Raw genomic sequence first — 24217 nt, forward strand, 5'->3', positions numbered from 1 at the left:
TGCTCAAGAGGAAAATAGTCCGGCAAGTTGGCTGGGGTCGCTTTATTTACTTGACCCCAGCCAACTTGCCGGACTATTTTCCTCTCGAGCGAAACCGGACCAGAACTCGTGTCACAGAACGCTGTCAGGGATAAGTGATGATAGCACACCACTGGAAGTGAAGATGAAATAAGAGAATCATGGGGAAAAAAAATTGAATTTTATTTACTACTTTTATATTGTCACGCTAACAGATGATTATTGATTCTGAACTGCTCCAGAGGATATAATTGGCACAGTTGCACATGGTTTGGTTTTTGTTGGTAGTAGTCATCAATGTGCAACTTAATTCTTGACCAACTTCCTTCTCACGTGGAGACATTTTTTCCTCATAACTACATAAGCTTATTTTAGCTTTTTATTTTTATTTTTTTGCAATATTATGACTAGCTTTTGCTACTTTACATAGATCTTGTATTATTGTATTTCTCGTATCTTTCTCATCACAATTTATTTTTTATTTTTTCTTCACCGTGGCCTCCTATACACATTTTAGCTTAATTTTAACAAGTGCAAAGCGGGGTGTGGGCCTCGTCTTCATTAAAGGCTGTGCAGTTTGGATGTGCTGTACTCTAAATGTATATATATTTTTTTTAAATATAAAAAGAAGAATTGTCCGCTCATGTATTTGAACCATTATTAAAGCCACAAAACTCAATATACAACTTGTTGTATTGTACACAGGTGGGTCAACGTAGAAGGCGCAAAGGCGGCAAGATTCGTCAAGGCTCCGAAACAAAACATAAATAAATACAAAGTGCTAGCCTTAGCAGAAAAATAACGTTTCTTCTCTGGAACAAACCAAAACCCAGAAAAGGGAGAACAAAAAACAAGTGAACAGACAAGCACTCGTCTATGGATTATTGTACACGGTGTCAACTCGCTGAACATTTTTTTTGTGACTTAACCTTCCGATGTTCGGATTCCAACGCGGCTTTTCTTCATAAACAAAAACCCAGAGAGAAGAACAATCTCTGGATTTTAGAGGCATCCGAGGAAAACTAACCAGAGTTAGCTTGTCAGCTTTGGGATTCTTTTGTTGTCATTTATTTTATTTTTTATTATTATTAAAGATTAAGTCATGCACGCTGCAAAGAACCACATGCAGTAGTTATTACGGTAACCCATCCGAGGACTTTTTTTTTTTTTTTTTTTTTTATTGATAATAGTCAAAAACACAGCAGCTTGGGCAGAGGGGGCCCCACGTCCTCTGGGCTTGTCAATGGGGGGGTGGGGGTGGGGGTCTATTTATAGGCGCGGGTTATGGGGCGATAGGGTGAGGGTAGTGAAGGTTCGGAGCTGCATCCCATAGGAAGCAACGGTTGGTGGCTGTTAAGCATTTTCATTGATGGGGGTGGGGGAACTCAATGATTATCACCTTCATATATTTTTCATATATCCATGTATATATATATATATATATATTTATAGATTTAGATACATCTATAAGCTTGCTTGCTCACTCCGTTGCTTTGATGAGCCCCCTTTAATGTGGTTTAGTTAATGGAGCCCCAAACATGACATGGTTGGGGTGGAGGGTACTTCAATTGCTGCTATAATGTAGATATAACGTGCAAACAAAATGCTAATTTATGGAGCGTGACGTCATTAGCAAATCAAGCTCACCTCTAGAAACGATAAAGTAGAGGTATTCACTACTCGCAGCTGTGCTTGGTCCCTATCTAACTCATCTTATAATTTTTAATAGCATGTTTAAAGGTAATTTGTGCACTTTTTTTTAGTACAGAACTTTCTATCAAATTGGTGGCCCTTTGTATTAACCAAAAAAAAAAAAAAAAAGTTGAGTTTGCAAATAAAAAAAAACTTCTACTGTAAACTTAAGAATTATTATGCTCAGAACTATTTCGTAGCCACTAATTATTTTGTGCACACAATATAGCCATTTAGTGGCCACAAATTTGCATTTTGCGTGCACGTTATATCTTTTTTTGAGGCCACAAATAAATATTTTGCAGTCACAGGTAATTACTTGGTGCACACGTGCACCTTAAACGGTCAGTATTTTTCTTTTCACGTTTCGCGGCCACAATTAGTATGCGATACGAAGGTTATACTGCTTTCATTGCCACAAACAGTTTTGTGGCCATAAATAAGCATTTTGTGCACATTATATCTATACAGCATGTCCACAATTATTTTTTCCCCTCATGTCATGTGTGCTGCTCCTTAGAGTTTTGCTTACATGTTTTTAAAAAAATAAAATAAAATAAAATAAAAAAAAGGAAAAAGAAAAAGGCCTGACTTTACACCCCCCCCCCCCCCCCCCCCTCCTCCTCCACAAAAAAAAAAAAAAAAAAAGGGATGGGATGAGGGGATTTTGAAGGAGAGGGGAGCATCCATCACTGACAGTTGCAGCAGGTGGGACAGAGTCTGCGCACCGCCTGGACATCAAAGAGGCGGCGGCGGAGGCTCCTTGGCGGCGGCGGAGGCCCTCTCGCGGAGCTGCAGGTGCTCCAGCGCCACGTCAAGCGGCATGACGTCCACGCAGCCCATGGCGCCGAAGTCGGCGAAGTCCCGCCGCTCGTCCTCGTCGGACGACGAGCTCTCGTCGCGCATGAGCGTGGACAGCAACAGCTCCTGCACGAAGAGGCTGCGGTCGGCGCGCTCGCTCTCCGCCTGCTGACGCTCCGCCTCCGACATCTTGGGCTCGTTCAGCCTGCACAGCGGCGACAGCCATCAGGGCAACGCTCGCAAGGACTTTCTTCGAATTTCGAGAGGATCAAAATATTCACAGTGGCTCTCAATGAATTGTTGACAATATAAAATATCAAACAGTTGGGTTTTTGGTGATTACAATATTTTGTTCTAAAAAATGTACAGTACTATTTTAGAGCATTTTAAGAAGAAAACATTTGATAAAATTTTAGAATAATATAAGTATATATATTTTTTTTTTTAGGAAAATGAACTTTCAGATGACTTGGAATAAAATGTCATGAAAGCTTTTGTAGAAAATAAAACTTTATAATAATCTTAATTCAAAATTTTACAATCCAATTTTATAATTTTAGAATAAAAAGTATATATTTTTTTTAAGAAAATGAACTTTTGGGCGTCTTGGAATAAAATGTCAAAAGTTTTTGTAGAAAATAAAACTTTAGAATTAAGAATCTTTTAATTCCAAATTTTACAATACAAACATTTTTCTAATGTTTCAGAATATTTTACGTTAACTTTAAATTTTTAAAATATTTTTAGAATATAGTTTTTCTTAATTTTAGAAAATCCTTTATCTCAATACAAAACTTTCCAATATTTTTGAATATGTGAATCAAATATGTGGAAAAAAAAATAAAATTTCTCACATTGAGAACAGAATATATTTTAGAATAAAATAAATTAATTTTCCAATATTAATAAAATAGAATGCAGTGGACCCCGCTTTTCATAAAATTTTTTTACAACATCATTTATCTAATGTTACTTTTCAGAAGAAAATATTTTAATTTAACTTCAAATGTTTAAAACATTTTTAGAATTATTTTTTTTCTTAAATGTACTTATTCATTTTCAGAATAAAGTGTTTAAAAAAAAAAATCAGCATTTTGGAATATTGTTTATCTTGATACAAAAACTTTCTAATCGTGAATGTTTTGATCAAATATCCTGTGAAAAGAAATACAATTTCTTTCTCATATTGAGAACAGAATATTTTAGATTACGTTTCCAATATTAATAAAATAGAATGCAGTGGACTCCCTCTATTAATGTATAGAAAGCGGGCATCCAGCCTGACAGACGGCGGCAAAGTAGACAATAGAGATCTTCTGTTTGCACGGGGGATAAAAAAACAAACAAAAAAACAACAACCCCTAAATCAAATGAAATCAACGGTCACGTACCGTGCTAATAGAAACTGGGAGTTGTGGGATGAGGATGGGGGGTTGCTTTCGGCCGGCGTGCCCATGATGGCGGCGGCCGCGCTGGGCGGTGGGATGGCGGCGGTCGCCGAGCCGGTGGCGTTGGCTGGGTTGTTGCCGCGCCGGGTGGCGTGGCGGCCCGACTCCACCTGCTGGCGCGCCGCCTGCGCCTGCTGCCGTTCTAGCTGCAGTTGCATCTGGAGCTGCTGCAGCTGCGAGGCCGACGGCCCCGACGAGTTGATCTGGCCCCCCGCTGCGCGCCGCACGCCCGACAGCTGCGACAACAACTCTGACAGGAAAAACAAACAACATTAACAATTTCATACCGGTTTTGCCTACAATAAACCGTGACTGATGTAATTCTGTAAACATTTGCAAATTTATTATTATTTTTATATTTTTAGAGCTAAAACGTCGCTAAACAATCGATTCAAAATTATGTTGAATGTGTGGACTTGTCGATTTATCATGCCTTGCAAACTTATAAAAACAAATTATTTATATAAAAAAAAAAAAAAACGCCCACAAAAATACATTAACATTAAAAAAAAAAAAATCACATTTGTCTGAGAAAAAAAGATTCAGGCATATGGCTAAAAGACATATCATACAAAACAGTTGCTTAATTAATTTAAAAAAAATCATGAAAAATATTACCTTCTGAGCAAAAAGGTCCTAATTTACAAGAAAATTAATTAAATGAAAAAAATTTGACCTCATGGCAAGACCTGGTTTGCAAAGTTCCAAATAGGGTAGTCAACTCGATTTACTGATTGAAAATAATTAAAATTTCAAAGTGCAGCGAAAAAGTAGTATTTTGTCAAATACATACATTAAAAATAATTTTAAAATAATGCGACAACAAAATGTTAGAATGATAATGGTCCAATTTTTTTTCTGGAAAAAAATAATGAAAAAAAATCACATTGTGTTTTTAAGTGGATGACATTAAATAAAGAATAATGAAAAGAAAATTAATCAAAATTGTGTAGTTCTGAAAATACAAGAAAAAAGGTATATAAATAAGGTAATCTTTTACTGAGAAATAATTAGTGGATAAAGTTGTTTATCCTTAAAAAAATATTAATTCATTAAAAATCAGAATAATTTAGGTTTGTAAAACAAAAAAAAAGTATTAGAAAAAAAATTCAATGTTATAAGAATGAAGTTGTCCATTAATCATGTATGAAAGCACGCAAGTGAAAATAAGAGTGCACCGATAATCTTTTGATTCACCTTCACAGTCAAGCAACATTATTCATTCAAACAGGAAGTTATGAACATGTTTGTCAGTGTTGTCCGTGTGCTCACCCGCAATGGGGTCCATGGCCTCCCTGTTGCTGGGTGTGTAAGTGGAGCTCTGCGATGACGACGTGGACGAGGACAGGGCGCCGGTGGAACCACCGGTAAAGTGCATGTTGGTTCGTCGCGCTCGGGGGCCACCCAGTCCCCGGCCGGGGTGGAACATCCGCCGCACGTGCCGGACGCTGCTGGACTCGTCGTGAAGCGAGACCCCGTTAAGGCGTGATCGTGATGCGAAAAACGCACATGCGAGTCGTGTGCATTTTTGTATTGCCATAAAGAAGCGTTACTTTCAGCTTGTGACAAAAACAGTGAGGTAACCCTGTGTGGGTTCACAAAGCTCATGATGTCATCAAAGCGCTGCATTGATCAGACATTGGAATATCATCTCACATAGGCTCATCTCAACATGCGTCAAGCACCAGATTTTGTAAAATGTTGCGAATCATCTGCTCGGTTTATCATTCCAGTGATTCCCAAACGTATTCAATAAGCTAAATATTTATTTACGAAAATAATGCATCTTTGTTCATGTACGCATGGCAGTGATGTGTATTACAACAAAGTAGTCGTGAGTGGCTGTTTTTGTCAACACTGCTGGCAACAATAGATTCTGCCTTGCTGCAAAGGAAATCAATGCATACCTGCCTGGTTCATTATCAAAAGTTGCCAACATATCAAAACAAAGTAGGGACGATCAATATGGATTTTTTTCTGTGGCCAAAGCCAATTTTAATATTTAGATGATACAATTCTGATAACCTATAAATCGATGGATGAACTACAAATTACATAATGAATGAAATCACTTTTAATTGGTTCCTTTATTATATAAATTTAAGATATTAATTACAGGGCACAACATTTTATACAGTTTAACTTAACTGTGTTTTAGTATTTGTTAACTTTCCAGAGTGAAAAACTGAAGAAATCGACCATTTTTTTGGGGGGGGGGGGCTTTTTTTGTGTCGGTTGTTTGAAGGTTATTATCCTTGTCTGATTAATGTATTAATGTATAAAATTAGAAAAATTAAGATTGCCAAAAATCTACAATATTTTTGCGAATTGGCCAGCCAATTAATCGGGTAGGCGGCGGCCCTCAAACAAAATAATGGCGTGTAGCTTTTATGCTAATGCCATCGTCAACAAATGATCAGTCAGGCTCACTCAAGCAAATTATAACTGAACATCTGTTTGTCAAACATTACTTGCTGTATTAAAAAAAGAATATCTGTTTGAAAAGTTATCAAAAATCCCACTTGCTTGTATCAGTCGAAGCAAAAATTACTGTGAATCATCTGCTTGGTTCATTTTCAAAGGTTGTTGGCACAGCAAGAGTTTTTTTTTTTTTTTTTTTTTTTAAACATTGTTGTCGTCAATAAACGATTGTCTTGCTTGTATTAATCAGACTCAGTTTGGCAAATTACTACCAGTCAACTGTTTGGTTCATTCTTACAGGTTGTTGTCACTTGGTGTATTAAAACAAAGTAACAGTGAGTATCTTGTAGTTATTTTAGTCACCAGAGTGCTATTTCAAACATTTATTTGGCACTTCGTATTTGTAGTTAAGATTTAAAAATAATAATAATAATAACTAAAAATAAAGTGGCTACCACTGGCGCATTCAGATCAAAATGCCACCAATAAAAAATATCAATGCTGGAGTGTGATAACTTTATGAGCTGTTGCTTTGCTGCTGCCCATGGTTACAAACTGAGAGGACAGATCTGTTCATTGCACAAGGACATTTTGTTACACATACATCCAGTGATGATGTTCGGGTGAGTGAAAGGATATTAAATCTCTGGGGGCTCTGTGCTCTAATGTGAGGTGGGCTGTGAAGTCATCTGTCACGTGGTTGGGATCACCCCCGGGCAAGGCGGCACATATTGGACAGATCTGGAGCGCAAAGGCAAAATTACAAGCATATACTTGTAATCTTTACATAAATAAAAAAAAAAAAAAAAAAAAAGTTGTGAGAGGAGAGAGTGGGCATACTCACCACCTCGGTGGATGTTTCAGGGTGCTCGGCGGTGACGTGCTCCTGCAAGGATGTCTCCGTGAAGCCCATCTTGCCGCAGTAAGGACACGTGAACGCCTGGTGCTGCTCCATCGAGAAGGTGTCGCCGCCATAATACAAATCTGCAGGGGCCAAAGCCACACTTCATTACGCACGTGGGCGTTACTATAAACACCGCTCACTTGAATACATGAACCAAGTGCCTCAAATCAAACCCTTCAGGGGAAAAAGAAAACAAGCAACGGTAACTACTGTCATTTCAATATTGACAAACTAAACAATCTGATGACAAACAAATGAATACAAATTAACATCAATATTTTATGTTTAAGAAAAAAGCTAGTTATAAGAAAAGCAATTGCATTTTAGAAAAAGTCTTTAAAAAAAAAAATCTAAAACATTGTAAATTAATCTGACTTTAAGTACCAATTTCATGTTAAATAAAATATATATGTAAGACTTAAATATATTAAAATACGAGACTTTGTATCAAAAATATAACTTGTTCTAGTACACCATTTTAAAAATCCAACCTTAATACAACAAAAATACAACTTTTTTTTCTTAAAAACATACAACCTATTTTGAAAATGAGATTTAAAAAAAAAAAAAAATTCTTCTAAAAAAAAAAAAAAAAGTGACACTTTTGGAAAATGTAAGAAAATATAAAAAATAAATAAATTTTCTTGAAAATCTACAACTTTCTACATTTGCAGGAAAATTCTCAAAATTCTATCAAATAAATTAAGACAAAATATATACATTTTTTTTCATGAATGTAAGACTTCTTGGAAGAAATGCAAGACTTCTTTCATAGAATATACAATAATTTTCTCTAAAATGAGACCCTTTCTCAAAAACATTTTTTTTCTTTTCTAGTGATACAAAATATACTATTTATTTTTAATCAAAAGGGTTACATGAGACTTTCCTTTACATGTGACTTTTCCCCTATAATAGTACTTTCTCAAAACTATACCTCTTTTCTTTCTTTTTTTTCCCTTTTTTTAACAGCAGCCGTATACTGCTTTTTTAAAATTCAGACACAAGTATCAGGCTTATTTTTCTTAAAAACAAACTTCTTTTTTTTAATTGAAAATGTAAAATAGGTGGATAAGGTGATTATTTCTTACCGTAGTCTACCCTGGTCAATATACACTGCATGGGGTGCTCTGTGGTGTGTCGCGTGGTGGTAGCGCCGCTCTCGTAGCACGACGCGCACAGGTCGTAGTCGTAGCAGATGAGACACTTGAAGCGTCTGCCTCGGAAGTTTCCCTTCAAACAAGCGTCGCAGCTCACACCTATGAGAGACAAGCTTAGCACTTTTTCTTGGCTTCTTTTTGGTACTTGCACCACATACCCGTTTTATTTGGGAAATATATTTCAAAAGGATAAGGAACAAATAAAAATTAAAACTCACTACTGTATCTGTACATTCTGTGCTGCCATCACGCTAGCATGTGCCACTAGAGGTGTCACAAAATCTATTCAAAAATTCAAACTATTCTGTTTGTCTCCTCGAGGTACGCCCTCTCAAGTCTAACAAAATCATTCTCTGCCACAAATTCATTTACTCCTGGAAGGATTCCTCGGGTTCTACTGTAGCGCTGTCATTGCAACCACCTTAATTTCATCCATGTCTCTGAAACAGCTCCTCTTGATGACCCCCTTGAGTACGGTAAAGGGGGGGGGGGGGCTCATGGGAGCCAGGTGTGTAGGCAGGTTGCTCCAGCATGGTGATGTTCTTCTCATCCAGTAACTGTCAGATGCTCAGGGCATTATAAGATGGCACGAGTTATCCTGCCACAAATGCGGCCTGGCCTTTTCTTACACACTGAAAAAAGCTAACACCGCAGGTGCACTTTGTTGACGTGCTGGTTGATCATCTGGCCCACTTTGAAAGGAGGGAGGTTAAACTGTAGTCCTGGAACTTTTCGGACATACCTCTCTGCACTTACCAATTAGTACACATCTATCTTTGAGTGTCGGTTAAACATTAAAGTGCTTCACTCAGTTGGTTGAGTATCCTAAGAAATGTTTTGAAATGATAGTGGTCTTAAAATATCTTTTAAAGAGTACGCCGGGTGCCAATTTGTGCCACATGACCAATATTAGCGCGCTGCTCCCCTGCATCTTACTCCAGCTAACTTTCAAGTATTCCACACAACTTCCCAAGTGGCGAAACGCAAACACAGCCTTATAGTTTGGCTCTCTAACGCTTAAGTTGTATTTGGAACTATTATCCCGATAATCTCGAAAAACTTGTTTCAGTGCATAAAACACGTTGGGACTTTTGCGGCCTGACTCTTGATGACAGTGCACTCGCTAAGCGACATACTTGCTGGCAGCCAATGTTAGCTCCCCCGCTAGCACACGGCTAACAAAACATACGTGACGTTTTTGTAACGTGTGTCTATTTGTGTTGTTTTGTATGTTTAAGTGACTAAAAAATAAACCCATAACATGTTGTTGGCGCTGTTAGCACACGTAGCACTGCTAGCCGGGGCTAACAGCAGCGCCTAGTAACGGCTAACTGCTAAGCTACGCCATATTGTCGAGTTAGTTCCTAATTATTTAACCATTAATGTCCTAAAATGGCTGTCGGTGCCTATAAGTGTAATGGAGTGTCTAAAATAAGATGTGGTAATGAGTCGTTCGTTACATTTTAAGCTTGGATGAGAGCTAGTAGCGTAGCCCAGTTAGCCACGGCGGCGCTGTTTATGAACTCACCCTCATGACGGGACATCCTACAAGCGGCCCACAAAGCAAGCCCTTCCCGGGGCTCCCCCACAGCGCCGTCGACGATGCGAGAATGGGGAGATGCAATAAGGGGAAGCTGTCGCTCTCGATACTCGCTTCCCTTGGTTTTTGTGTGTGGTTTTTTTACAGCCAAGATGGATCCCCTTGACAAGCTTTCCCCTCCCCAAGGTAGCCACTTATTACTTCAGTGCCGGCGAACGACGCTAGGCGGCGCGCTGCTGCGTGGAATAGCAAAAGTAAAACGCAAGAAAGAGTCACTCGGCAACGAGCCTAATTCCCATTTTTGGACTCACAGGGACCGGGATGTCGCTCTTAAAAAGAATTGTTTCAGTCAACATGTAAACGATTTATATTTTAATAAATAACTTTTCTTATTAAGAATCAAGTGAGTGCCACTTTCCGTACACTGAGATAAGAATAAGAATTATGTGACAAGAAGAAAAAGAAAAAGAGCAAATAAAACGTGGTACAGTGAAATTAAAGATAAAACAAAAAAAGAATAAAATGATCATACAAAATTCTGAAGTTTAAAAGTTGTGAAGACATTTTTTCCATTTATTTGGCAAAATATGCACGTAAAATCGCATTAGGCTGTAAAAGATTAACTTGAAAATGTGTCAATTTGTGTGGATATATTTGTATAACACAAACAATTTGAATGTAAAATATTTGACTAAAGAATACAGTATTTACAAAATCCCCACACACCTTGACTGCTCTATCAAATGTGCTTTTTTTTAATTATTTTTTTTAACAAATACTATTGTATAATAATGCTAATTTTCTTTTGTTAAAATACACAATTAACAATCAAGTTTTTAAAAAAAGAAGCTTTTATTTTAACCAGAGCATTCATTCAGTTTGTGTGTGCTGACCAGAAAGCAAGACAGCCTGACAAAACAAATCAGTGCATCATCACATTGGAGACTTCACAGCAGTGTCATTTTGCTTCGAGATCTTATAAAATAAAACAAGTGATTCCAGACCACGTTTAGTCTATTTATGCAAACAAGGAAAAATGGACATAGAAATTTCAAAACTACTCTTCTGTACAAACAAGTTGTGCTTAAATGTGGAAAGTAAAATAGTTTTAAAAAAAATCCTGAAAGGATGCACCTGTAAGGTATTGCGTAATGGTGTCACATCAAATGATTACACTCATGGCTTGTAACAGTTTACAAAAAAAAAAGAAATAAGAATTAAGAATAAGATAAGATAAGAATTAAAAGAATGGAAGCTTCACTTCACAAACTATTTTCTGCACAGAAGAATGACAAAGCAGAACCTCCAAAGTGGGAAAACATGACAAAAGTTAAAAAAAAAAAAAAAAATCATCATCTGGCGTTACATCAAAAAATCTCGCAAAGCAAATACCTGTAATTGACGGCAAAAATAAAAATGATAATAACCATAGAAAAGGTCATGGCTAGCATTACCTAGAAAAAGCATTAGTTCATGCAAGTTAATGAACAAAAAGGCTATTTATTTTTTTATTTTATTTTTTTTGTACAAATTTCATCTTTCAGGCACAAATAGTTGTACTTTTTTTCCCCACTTGAATTAGACAGCATTTACAGTTAAAATTTAATGTTACCCAGGTGAAACAACCACATCCCATCCTGCTATCATGTCAAACCCAAAAGGTAAGCAGAGCTGCATTGGGTTTCAAATTCCATTTGCCACATACACATAGTGAGTAGAAAATGTTTTTTGGTCACTTTTCTACATTATTGCCAGTAGAAAATAAACTTTAGAGGTTCTGCTGTACTTTCATTTCTTCCTCAAAAATAAGTCCATGTTTCATATTTACATAATTGTCATCTACGTGTATTAAGTGTCTATGATATAATATATATATATATATATATATATATATATATATATATATATATATATATATATATATATATATATATATACACACGTAATAATACCTGAGCACAAAAACATAGTAAGGCTTGTGGGCGACATCTCTTAAATTACATGAATTATCGCAACAACCAAAAAGATACATTTATGTACATTTTAAAGCTTCATTTTTTGTGATATTATTTACAGTACAATTGGAGGTTGTGGTATTAAACAAAAAGGTCACGCAATTTACACAAAAATAAAACAACTGTTTTTTTTCTCTTTTTTTTTTTTTTTTTTTTTCCATTTTCGGCAAAATAAAATACAAATAAACAGGATGTGAAGAAATGTGCCGTGATGCTAGCATGTTTGAAAACACTCAAATATACATACAGTGTCTCTGGGGCAGGGCAACATTGAATGCCGCAATGAACACTGATTTCTGTGATGGACGATCTCTCGGACCCACGTTTTCAAAAAGTCGCAAGGACCCACACCCAAAATAAAACAGGAAGTCGGGGATTGAAGCAGCCATTTTGGCCGAAAAGGGTGCCCCAAACCTGCTATAAGTCATATAGAGTCTCTGTACAGTACACAAATGGTGATGTGGCCACTTTGGATTTTCATAGCAAAAAAGAAAGTGCATTATTTATTTTTTTTCAATTGAAGTGCATAACAGTCCAAATGCAAACATGTACTTTGCCCCGTGTCAGTGATGTGCTCCGTCGAATGGCTTTTTGTACTCCAAGGTAGTTGTTGTTTGTCGTCACACGCTCAGTGTTGTTTTTTTTTTTTGTTTGTTTGTTTTTTTAAAGTGAGTCCAGAAGCAGTGCTCACTTCCTGTTTGCGTGTATGCTTCAATCCATCATTTCCTCCTTGGAGAACTCCCGGGATTTTCTCTTAAAGAAGCCCATCTGCGGGAGAAGACAACAAATGTTTACAGTTGGAAACTGAAAAAAAAAAAAAATGGTTGTTGGAAATTGATAAAAGATGCTTGAAAGAATGAATTGGGTAATGTGAGGACTGTTTACTCCTTTATGAAATATTTTTTGAAATTTAACCACAGGAAAGGATGGAAGGACAATTAGGGATTAAATTAAATTATATCATAATTAATAATAATCAATAATTATAATAAAAATAATTAAAAAAAACTAAAAATGGACAAAAGGTTGAGATACAAGTGCGCTTCAGACCCCCACCGCTAGGTGGCGACAGCACGCTTCACAGCATCCAGCCACCATCAATTCACATTGATTTCCTTGCAATGGAAGAAAAGTATCAGTTGGTGGCACTAATGTGCCATTAAGATGCTTTGACAACTGCTAATAGACCCCAAAGAAGAAGAACAAGGAAGGAGAATGCCGTATGTTACAGAAAAGATACAAATAGAAAGATACGACACACCCCTTTTAGAGTAGCTTGTCTAACGCTAAGCCAGGAGGGTCAAAATATTCTTTCACATTTTGGCACTGTCAAAAAAAATGAACCTTATGAAAATCGGCTGAGAAACGAGCAAATTACGACCTATTCACAATGTTTATACATTGCCTTTGAAGGGAAAGTCGCCCTTGCCAATATGGCCGCCACAGAGACTTGGTAGTTAGCCAGGGCTGCTATAGCGCGCTGGAGATTTATTTAGAGAGCAAATGATATTTTTGTGAGTTTTTATACAGTATAATATTCTTAGTACAATATTGTGAAAAAAAATGAATGCACACTGTAACTTTAAGTTTAGTATGTTAGCATTACCTTCCATAGCGCAAAGATGACGAGCGCTAAGATGAGAAGACCTATGAGGATGCTGATGATGATGATCCATATGGGGATTCCTCCTAAGCTCTCCTTGGAGACTTGGATCTTCACCTGATTGGGGGGCCAAAACAAATCATGAATCATTTGATATTGAATCAACAAAATCCATCTGCAAAATAGCTGACTCACCGTTCTGGTGCTGTCACTGGAGCTTAGAACGAACAGATCCGTGTTTCTGCTCCACAGAGTGGCATTCACCAGCATGTACAGACTGGAAAAGTCTGCCTGAAAGACACCAACAAATGATACGAAATCATGTGAATATTCTTTCTATTTTTTGTTGTTGTTTTTTCAGAATGTTAATAAGAATACAATGACTCACCTTGATGAACGTTGGCTTCCACACTCTGAAGGTGACGTTGACTTGGCTGACTTTGGCTTCCGGGAGGAAGCATTTGAATGAGGCACACGGGAGGTTCTCGCAGTTCTGTTGTGCAATTCAAACACGCTTGGTTAAGTGGGAGACTTGCACACGAACACACACACACTATATACTGTATGTACAGTATATACAACCAACCAGAAGAAAGTTGCCGAGTGTTTCTTTGTTTGGACTTGGTTTTATAGAATCCGGGTTGAGATTAAGAGGGTTGATCAAAGCGGCCGCGTCACATTTCATCTGCAAAAAAGAGAAAAGCGCATTGCAATACGGATTTTCTCCCTTTTGTGTAAACAAGTGCGCTCACCTGCGGGCTTGTGACGATGTGCGTCAAGTACAGTAAATAATTTTTACGAGGCGACAGCTCAGGGTAGGTCACCTTGAGATCAAGGGGAGGAGTCACCATATCACCTGCTTTTTCCACCTAATAGACCGATGAGAGAAATTGAATGAGTAAAATCAACCAACCATCCATTTTGCGTACTAACTATCCTGGGGAACTGGTGCACATATTCCCATTTTTTTAATTTTTTTTTTTGTCAATTACATTTTCAACATTGAAAAGTTCTTGACAATTATGCAGTCCAACCATTGCACATTGTTTATTTTCAGATTTTCTTTTTGCAAATGCATGATAACATTTTTGATTTTGGAATACTTAGAAATGTCACATTTTAATAGGGATGTAACGATAAGTGCTATATTGTGATATCGTGATATTAAAACTGCCACAATATCGTCGTTGTCATGTTCACAATATTTAAATGCAACACATCCTTTAAAAAAAAAGGTCAGGTTGATTTCCACTTGTGCAATTCTAGCACCCACTGGTGGCTTGTTTTTATTGTGTGTTTTTTTTTTTTTTTTAGTCCAGTTTAATTTTCATTAGGGATGTTTTGGCCCTTCTCTGTTTAAAATCTACACTAATTGTCAGATGAAGGGGAACGTAATATGCCTGTGAAGCAAGTTAATATGTGGAGGAACTCAATGTGTGCATGCATTAACAACATAACATAATAATAATAATAATAATAATAATAATAATAATAATAATAATAATAATAATAATAATAATAATAATAATAATAATAATAACAGAACATAATAATAATAACATAACATTGATGTTATGTACAAAAGCACAATAATGTGCTTTTTTTTTTTAGTATGACTGCATTTTTTATTTTATTTTTTTTACAATATTGTGACCTTTTTTAAAAATCGTCAACGTCCCCACAATATCGTGATAATTATTGTATTGTGAGCTTCATATCATGACCATATCGTATCATCACGATTGGGTATCATTACATCCCTACATTTTAATACTAAAAAAAAAAAAATATATTAATTTTTTTTATTTTTTATTATTCGTAACTATGTTCTTTTTTTAATTAAGTTTACATTTTAAACCTTGGGAAAAACAATACATTTTCTGTCAATTTAATCTTGAAATACTTTAAAATTATGTATGTTCTTATATTGTTTATATATTTTATTTGTAAATTATATTTATGACCAAAAAATTATTACATTGAAAATAAATAATATTGAAAGGGCTGAATAACCACCAGAGAAATTCATTGTTTTCGAAACATTGAACATTTCATAATCAATCAACTTTATTCAGCAGACTCAAGTTCCATTCAAAAAAACAAACAACAAAGATTAGCATAGTTAAGAAGAGAGAAAGAACTACAGTAAAAAAAAAAAAAAAAAAATTATAAAAAAAATAATAATAATAAATTATAAAGGCAATCATACCTTTAACTTTTAACATTTAACTTCATAAATGGATTATTTTATTTTTATTTATTTATGTTAAAATACTGCACTTGAGTTGTCTTTTAAAAGTCTATTTTAAATGAAAATGCAAAACTTAAAAGTCTTACTGTGTAGCTGATGTTGATCTCCTCGCCAATCATGTGGGTGTCATTGAACACACCCGAGTACTGCTCACCCTCCTTCACCACCACGTGCTCGTCCACTGGACGCCTGGAAAGAATTCATGCATATTCAAAATCAAATATAATAATTAATGATTAATCCCAGCGTGGCATAACCTCTCATTCTGTGCTATAGATTCGTACTGCTGCAATCAAAATGGATTCAATTATTCTATTTTCAACTTACACTTAGATTTTTTTTATTTGGTGTTATTGTCGTTAAGATTTTATTTAATTTTGTTGACAGCTAATTAGGATTAAATGTATTGACATCAGATTTTTAAATGATTTTTGGCAGTTTTGCGAAAGTAATTGGGAAAAGAGTTTAAAGTGTACTTACACAGTGAACACAATCCCGGCCTCGTACTTGACGGGGATGGTGACGTGCACCGTGTTGTCGTTGAGGGTGGAGGTCAGCTCCTCACTGTCACTGCGGAGCGTAATAAAACGCACACATGCACAATATAATGACAATCCTCAGTATAAAATTAACTTCATTTCAGTATGATTCGTTGTAAAAACCTTGTGGCTGTCACGTTGATCTGGATGTTGTGATGGATGTGATTAGGATTCACCTCAAATTTCACTTTGAAAACTTCCTGTCGATATCACAATAACATCTTGAAGAAAAAAATCGTTGATGAAACACATTGTATGTTTGCTTGTTTTAAAGACGTACCTCCACATTGCTCCCCAGGAAAGGGTACCCCACCGCACATTCCACTTTGGTGTGATTCAGAGTGCAGTCTTTTTCCGGCTGACATTCCAAAGGAAAACAAGGTCAATCACAGCGTAAGTTGCTTTCAAACATATTGTACAGAAAAGTGTTTTTCTTTCCTTCCCACAACAAAAAAAAGTTCCCAAATGTCTGTGACATGTTTAGACAACACGAACAATAAAAAAACTTTGTACCTCCAAAATTGTCACTTTTCAGGGGACAAAAACGGTTTGTTTAATTAACCATTAACATTGCATCATCAACAGAGCAAGACATTTTCAACATCTCAGATCAGTGATTTCCAAACTACGGCTCGGGGGCCATTTGCATCCCATTAGGCAATTTTTTCGTGGCCCGCAGCATATACAAAAAAAAAAAAAAAAAATTACTTTGTCAAGGTCAGATTTATATAATTATTATAAATATCATAATTACCATAATTTATTGAAACTAACATGCACTTGTATATAATAGTTTAAAGGGATACTTTACTTATTAAGCCATGTTTTGGCAGTCAAACATTAATATTTTGCCTATAATAAATTTGATATTTTCAATATTTTTCATGTACAATTAGTACCTTTAAAAATATATTTTGCAACTTGCTGTCGACTGAAAATGACATCACAAGGAGTCAGGTAACCAATCACAGCTCACCTATTTTCTAGGTTTGGTCATGTGACATTCACAAGCTGAGCTGCGATTGGTTACTTGAGCCCTTGTGATGTCATCTTCAGTCGACAGCAAGTTACAAAATGTGTTATTAAAGGTACTAATTGTACGTGAAAAATAATGAAAGTATCAAATTAATTACAGACAAAATATTAACTTTTTATTACTGTAATGAAGTGAAGTATCCCTTTAATAAAGTGGAAGAATGTCATAGCGGCCCTTGCATCATTAAAATTCTCTGTATGTGGCCCTTGGAGGATAAAGTTTGGACACCCCTGCTTTAGATTGAGCAATAATTTGTAAAATAAATAAATAAATAAAAATAAATAAAATAATACCCACACATGTATAGATTTTTGAAGAAATATTAAATTTACCAAATTGTGACTTATGAGGTTCCAGCCCGATGCCAGCGAAATGTGTGTTGCTCCCTCCCGTAGGGGTGGAAAAAAGCTCAGAATTTTTTTCTTTTAAAAGGGAAGTCAACCTCCCCAAAAAATATTGACGCTAATGTTCTGTATTTTGGCTAATATTGCAGAGTGGAATATGAATTAAGCAGCAAACGGTTTTATCCATTTCAGAAGGTGGCCATTTTGCCACTTGCTGTCGAGTGAAAATGACATCACAGCTGCTTAGGTCTCAGGTAACAACCAATCACAGCTCAGCTTCAGAAAACAGATGACCTGTGATTGGTCGATGCCTGAGCCATGAGCAACTGTGATGTCATCTTCAGTCGACAGCAAGTGGCAAAATGGCCGCCTCCCGAGAGATAAAAATGGCTGGATTTAGCTGCATATTCCACAAATGTAATATTAGAATGTCATGTTTAGACTAGAGTCACATATAACATATTAACTTCCCATTTTAAGGTGTCAAGCGATCTCCTCACCTCCACTTTGACATAGTTGATGTTTGGCGTGAAACTGACGACCACTTTGGTGTTGTAGGCGTTGTCTTTGCTGTTTCTCACGCGGATGTTGATGTCCAATTTGTCCTTCTTGGCTCGAATCACCAACCTGGGAAGACAGCAAAAGAACATACAAATGATCCGCCACAAGAGGGCAACAATGCACCAGAAGGTCCAGCAAGGCTTGTAAAACTGCTGCGGTTTGATTAACTGCCTGAAGTTGAACTTCCCAAGTGTGCATTATGCATGCAGGCTCACCCTGTTACGCTGGGCTCCGCTTGGAGGGAGAGGTCAGCGATGCACCGCTGGTTGCTGCCACAGTCTACCAAGGGAATCTAAAAGAACAGGAAAGCTTCAATATGGAGTGTGATGTGTGCTATTAGACAGTAAGGGTTGATTTTTAGGCAGTCATCCGGAGCATCACAAGGATGCGTTTGAAATTTTGTCCAGCATTTTCCTAAATGCCTCAGAGATTTCCAACAATTTTATTTTGTTGCTGTTATAACAAAGACCTGGAATGATATTTTATAGAAATTTCAAAATTTATTTATTCATTCATTCATTCATTCATTCATTTTTACTGTGAACCCAGAAGAATTTTTATTTTGAGCTCAGAAGTGAGTTGTGTTTTATTCAGTTTCATCGCTGTTCTACTTTAGACCTAGAATTTTATTCAGTTTCACTCAATTTTATTTTGAGCCCACACCTGGATTTTTTTTTTCTATTTTCGTATTGTAGCCAAGGCCTGAAATTGGATTTTACTCAATGTTATGATTTAATTTAATTTAATTCATTTGATTAATTTTTAATAATATAAAACTGCTTATACTTGATTTTATCGTGAAATTATTTAAAAGATTGTAAATTAATATTTTATTTTGACTGCACCTGGATTTTTTCTTTTATTTGTGTTTTTGTTTGAGCCCAGACGAGGAATTTTATGTCACTGAAAGCCCAGGCATTTTTAATATCATATTTTATTTTAGGCTGAGATCAAGCTTTGAAATTTTATTATGTTTAATTTTGAGCCCACACCTGGATTTTTAAAATTATATTTTATTTTTGTTGGAGTTACAACTCAGACCTGGAAGTTAATAAATTCAATTACATTTTCTAAATATAAATTCATATTTTATTTTATTACCACACAAGTATTTTTCCATATAATAATAATAATAATAATAATAATAATAATAATAATAATAATAATAATAATAATAATAATAATAATAATAATGTAGTTTTAGCTTAGGTCTAAAATTTCATTGTATTTTATTTCGAGCCCCAGATGTTATTTTATTTTATTACAGACCTAGAAAGTAATTATATTTATATGCATTTACAGTATATTCCTCCCGATGACAAACCACCACCACACTTAATAGAGCACCTCAAGGGGTATACACTCCAGCTTTAAGGAACACCTCTGACATTAGCGGGTGGTCTCCAGCACCGCAGTTCAACATGAAGTGAGCAGTGGAAAAAAGAATAAAAAGAGAATAAAAAGATTTTGTGTTTGTTTGTACACTTGAGTAAAAAGGACTCTCATGCTTGACCTTAATTTCCTTTGCTTTCCCCCCCACCCCCTCCGGAGTGTTTCATGGGTCACAGTGAAGTTTGTTCCCAGTCTCTAAGTATGGAGATACAGCATGCAACACGGACTGACCGCGAGACTGTAATATAATATCCAGCAGACGAGCAACTGTAGCTTCCGTCTGGTGATTTCCTGGTTGCTCCCTTTTCATAACAATAACAGGAGAAGACCCCATTTGCTTCATTCCCATATCAGGCGGCAAATACTTGCTCCCTCGTTATCTGGGCACATCGCTCATCACAAATGCGATTACTCAGAAAACCTCGAAGTTGAACGTGTGGGAGTGTGGGAAGACGTGTTGAAACTATTACAAGATGAATGATGGCGGTGGGCTGTTCCACACGCGAACAATCGGGGAGTTAAGAAAATGCCAAAACAACAAGTACGTGTATTAATAGTGCTCGCTCAGGTCCCGCAAATATTTAGAAGATCTGGAGCTGAGAACGTACCGTCTTGTTAATGGACGTCGGCAGGCTTTCGTCCAGGACTGGGCCTTGGTCTTCGTCGGCCAGTCCAAAGTCCAGCGACACCATGAGAGGGTCCCGGAAGTCCAGTCGAGCCTTGTAAAAGACGAGAAGGGCTTATTTGTTTCTTTTACATATTTCACTGTAGTAAAACAAAAAGTGAGGCATCAGAAAAGTACCATCATATCCTGCAGAGCGTGCGTTGTACCTGTAAAGCTGACATTTTGTGTAAATTTCCAGATTTCAATAAATATATTTTCAAGTTGCTTATTTACAAGGTTACTAGGGGTGTGAATTGCCTAGTGCCTGACGATTCAATTCGTATCACGATTCAAAAGTCACGATTCGATTCGATACCGATTAATCCCGATACAAATTTGTAAATCGATTGTTGCGATTTTTTTACTCAAATTTAGAAAATACTATTCAGTAAACTTGTACATGTACACTGTAAGATTTGTATGAAAAGATATTATTTATTTATCTGAAACTTCAGTCTTATAACTGTGAGCCACTATATTTAACAAACATGTAATCTGTTTCATGTTTGAACAGCATTGAAATAACATATTAAGGCTTAATGCTCCATTAATATAACATTCTTCCATGCTTAAGGTGTGAAGCCTAACCCTAAGTAAGACATTTTGTTGAATATTTTTCTATCAAAAATGGATGCTTAACTCGTTCACTGCCATTGACGGAAAAATACGTCAAATGCATTTATTGGGCTGGCAGTGAATGTGATAAAAATCGATTCAGCTGCCTATTGAATAGATTCGAGAATTGCGAGCTGTAGTATCGCGATATATTGCCGAATCGATTTTTTTTAACACCCCTAAAGGTTACCGTCATTTTTTTTTCGACTTATTTATACAATCAAGTAATGTCACTTAATGAAAATTACTGGTTGATGAGTCAATTACTTTTCCTAAAAATATGACTTATTTCTCCCTCATAAATATACAAAAAAAAAACTTTGAAAATATGACTTTTTCTCTTTTGGAAACTTTTTTTCTTCTTCTGTAATATGTCCTAATTTTCTCAAAAAATTAAAACATATTAATCTCTAACTTTTTCCCCCCTCAAAAATACAAATAATTGTTCTTGAAAATATTTTTTTTTCCTCTCAAAAATAGATAACTTCTATTACTACAAAATACTTTTTGAAAAAAAACTAAAAATGTATTTATTTGAAAACAAATGTCTTTTTTCCGTAAAAGAAGTTCCAGAAAACATTTTTTTACTTAAAAAGCGTGAGGTTTTTTTCTCAAATACATGACTTTTTTTTTCTCTTGAAAATAGACTTTTACTTTTTTAAAATAAACAACTTTACATTCAACAAAATAATTTTCTCAAAACTTGAAAACATATTCTTTAAATTACACAACCTTTCCCCTTGAAAATATGTTTTTTCAAAAATACACTCGTTCTTGAAAACATGTTCAAAAATACTCAAAAATATACAACTTTTTTAAAATATAAAATATGATGCTTTGCTCAAAAATTGAAAACATTCTTGAACTACACAAATATGTTGCTGAAAATATACTAACTTTTTTTTTCTCTCAAAAATAGACCATTTTTTCCTTGAAAATATGACTTTTTCTCACTACAACCTTTCTTTCAAAAGAATTCTGGAAAATATGTGACTTTTTTCCCTTGAAAAATACTTTATCCCCACTTTTTTCCCTTTTTCGTGTGGCCTACTGTGGATGGTGAATTAAAACAAAGAAAGGCAGGAACTCTTACTTTGCACACACAAACACAGACACACACACATGAAATGCAGAAGAGCTGCAGCTGTTTGTGCTGATTAGTTCCTGTGTGCGGTGCCAGTGGGAAGCTAATCAAAGAACTGCACAGGCTACACAAAGCAACTGCAAACTGACACTGCACACGTGGCCACAAATGTCCAAAAGTGCAAACGTGACACACAAAGGCTTTATGATGAACAAGTGTAAAGTCTGACTTTGTGTCTACCAATCAGCTCCCTCCAGCCATGTGTGTCTTAACCAGATGTGTCTCGTTAGTTTTCTCATATTTAGTTCCGTTTCCTGTCAGTCTGTGTTGGATCATTGTCATCATCAATCATCATTTTTTGATTAAGTCTTTAATGAATGAATTAATGTAAAACATATGCGCTGTCCATTGCTTACCGACATTATGAACACCTCCGTTACGCATATCTTCCGTCTGTCCTCCACGGCGACCGTTCTGGAAATCCGTCGGTCACTCTTGTCGTCCGAGTCGACAAAAGAAGCCCTGGCTTTCGCCCGCAGAGCATCCAGAGTCAGGTTGTAACGAATCACTGCGGAAGACGTTGCGAAAAACGTGAAATGACGCCACAGTGTTCGACGAGCCAAAGAGTCTCACCTGCTTCGGTCTTAAGGTCCTGTTTGTCGGATTTGACGCTGTAGACGAAACACACGTCGGTGGTCACGCACACAGACGTGCGTCCGGAATGTTCGCACTGGTACTCGGCCTGCTGCACGTTGATCTTGGAAGGGTTGAACGTCATGTTGGCTCGGAGCTCCGCCACATCTCTGGACCTGAATGCGCCAAAGAGACATCAAAGTTGGCATGAAGGATGTATAGTTAATGAGAAAGTCAACACCAATGTTTTTTATGTTCTATGTAACCCCACTAGTCTAAATATGGTATTCTGATTAATATTGCGTGAAATATGAGTTAAAAAGGGATACTTGATTCATTGAACAATTTTCAGCAGTGAAAAGTTAATATTTTGTCCAGAATGAATTTGATAACCATTATTTTTCTACTTGTTGTTGACTGATGATGACATCACCTCTTCTGAGGAAGTAGGTAACGGCCAATCATGGCTCACCTGTTTTCTGGGTTTGGTCAGTAAACTGAGCCATGATTGGTCGTTACCTACATCCTCAGAACGGGTGATGTCATCAGTCGAAAAAAATACCTTTTAAAGGTATTAACTATACATAAAAAAATAATGAAGTTGCCATATTAATTATAGACAAAATATTAACTTTTTACTGCTGAAAATGGTTCAATGAGTCAAGTATCCCTTTAAGCAGCAAAATCCAGACACTTTTATCTATTTCAGGGGGCGGCCATTTTGCCACTTACTGTCAAATGAAGATGACATCAATGTTGCAACTGTGATGTCATCTTCAGTCGACAGCAAGCCATTGTTTTTGGTATCGCTCAGCTGTGTGTTTCAATTTTTCTGTAAGCCTGTAAGCTTCATTTGTTGATGAATAAATATTTGTAAAAAACTGTCAAGTGAAGATGACATCAATGTTGCAACTGTGATGTCATCTTCAGTCGACAGCAAGTGGCAAAATGGCTGCCCCATAAGATGGATAAAAACGGCTGGATTTTGCTGCATAACTCATTGCAACTAACTCATTGTCAAGGAATGTTTAAGGTTGACTTCCACATTAAAAAACTGTGATAACATTTCAGACATTATTACCGAATTATCACTACTACTGTATTTAACTCGGGTGCTCCATGAGTTCTCAATAGGGTTGAGGTCAGATGATGAAAGTTCAGTAAAAATGTTCTACAACAGCTGGCAATATGGGGAACTTTGCTTTGATAACAGCTGGCAGTTATTTAAGCTCTCTTGGGGAAAAAAAATAAAATCTTCAAACGTTTCTTTTAGTTGAATACATTTCTTGCTGGTGCTGTTGATGGCTTCTAATGCGCAAAAAGCAAACAGACTTGTAGAGTGTCTCTGAAGAAGGCAACAGATGCATGATAAGCATAAAACGAGGCCAACAATCCGGGGAGAAACGAGCTAGCCCTGCTGCCAAATCCTATTTCAAACTGGAAGCCACATGGGGGTTGAAGTTTTCACACAGCTTGGGAAGAAAAAAAAAAAAAGT

At 36.2% G+C, this 24217-nt stretch overlaps 2 protein-coding genes across 5 annotated transcripts in view; both read right to left on the reverse strand.

The window, feature by feature from the left end:
* Nucleotides 1-2328: 2328 nt before the first annotated feature.
* kcmf1 (potassium channel modulatory factor 1) lies at nucleotides 2329-10220 on the reverse strand. Its single transcript, XM_077497870.1, has 7 exons — nucleotides 9973-10220; nucleotides 8376-8543; nucleotides 7225-7364; nucleotides 7020-7121; nucleotides 5232-5421; nucleotides 3903-4209; nucleotides 2329-2716 (listed from the first exon to the last, which is right to left on the reverse strand). The coding sequence occupies exons 1-7, from the start codon at nucleotides 9986-9988 to the stop codon at nucleotides 2449-2451; spliced, it is 1191 nt and encodes a 396-aa protein (XP_077353996.1). The 5' UTR covers nucleotides 9989-10220; the 3' UTR covers nucleotides 2329-2448.
* Nucleotides 10221-10988: 768 nt separating this feature from the next.
* The window catches only part of itga1 (integrin, alpha 1), a 60760-nt gene continuing 47531 nt past the window's right edge, over nucleotides 10989-24217 (reverse strand). For all 4 annotated transcript variants that reach the window (XM_077496631.1, XM_077496632.1, XM_077496630.1 and 1 more), the window contains 15 exons: nucleotides 22722-22897; nucleotides 22505-22656; nucleotides 20334-20444; nucleotides 18549-18625; nucleotides 18273-18399; nucleotides 16673-16750; nucleotides 16516-16592; nucleotides 16334-16423; nucleotides 15940-16042; nucleotides 14355-14471; nucleotides 14189-14287; nucleotides 13991-14095; nucleotides 13798-13893; nucleotides 13606-13719; nucleotides 10989-12767 (listed from right to left, as the gene is read on the reverse strand). In XM_077496631.1, the coding sequence (XP_077352757.1) occupies nucleotides 12711-12767; nucleotides 13606-13719; nucleotides 13798-13893; nucleotides 13991-14095; nucleotides 14189-14287; nucleotides 14355-14471; nucleotides 15940-16042; nucleotides 16334-16423; nucleotides 16516-16592; nucleotides 16673-16750; nucleotides 18273-18399; nucleotides 18549-18625; nucleotides 20334-20444; nucleotides 22505-22656; nucleotides 22722-22897 (1579 nt within the window). In that variant the 3' untranslated portion in view covers nucleotides 10989-12710. The remainder of the gene's footprint in view (nucleotides 12768-13605; nucleotides 13720-13797; nucleotides 13894-13990; nucleotides 14096-14188; nucleotides 14288-14354; nucleotides 14472-15939; nucleotides 16043-16333; nucleotides 16424-16515; nucleotides 16593-16672; nucleotides 16751-18272; nucleotides 18400-18548; nucleotides 18626-20333; nucleotides 20445-22504; nucleotides 22657-22721; nucleotides 22898-24217) is intronic.

This window comes from Festucalex cinctus, chromosome 15 (assembly GCF_051991245.1).
Source record: "Festucalex cinctus isolate MCC-2025b chromosome 15, RoL_Fcin_1.0, whole genome shotgun sequence".
NCBI lineage: Eukaryota > Metazoa > Chordata > Actinopteri > Syngnathiformes > Syngnathidae > Festucalex > Festucalex cinctus.

What these genes read in the sequence shown, in the direction of transcription:
- kcmf1 (XM_077497870.1), bottom strand. An exon ending in ATTGACCAGGGTAGACTACG is followed by an intron (nt 7,365 to 8,375) that starts GTAAGAAATAAT and finishes TGGCCCCTGCAG; the next exon opens with ATTTGTATTATGGCGGCGAC. An exon ending in ACAGAGCCCCCAGAGATTTA is followed by an intron (nt 5,422 to 7,019) that starts ATATCCTTTCAC and finishes GTCTCGCTTCAC; the next exon opens with GACGAGTCCAGCAGCGTCCG.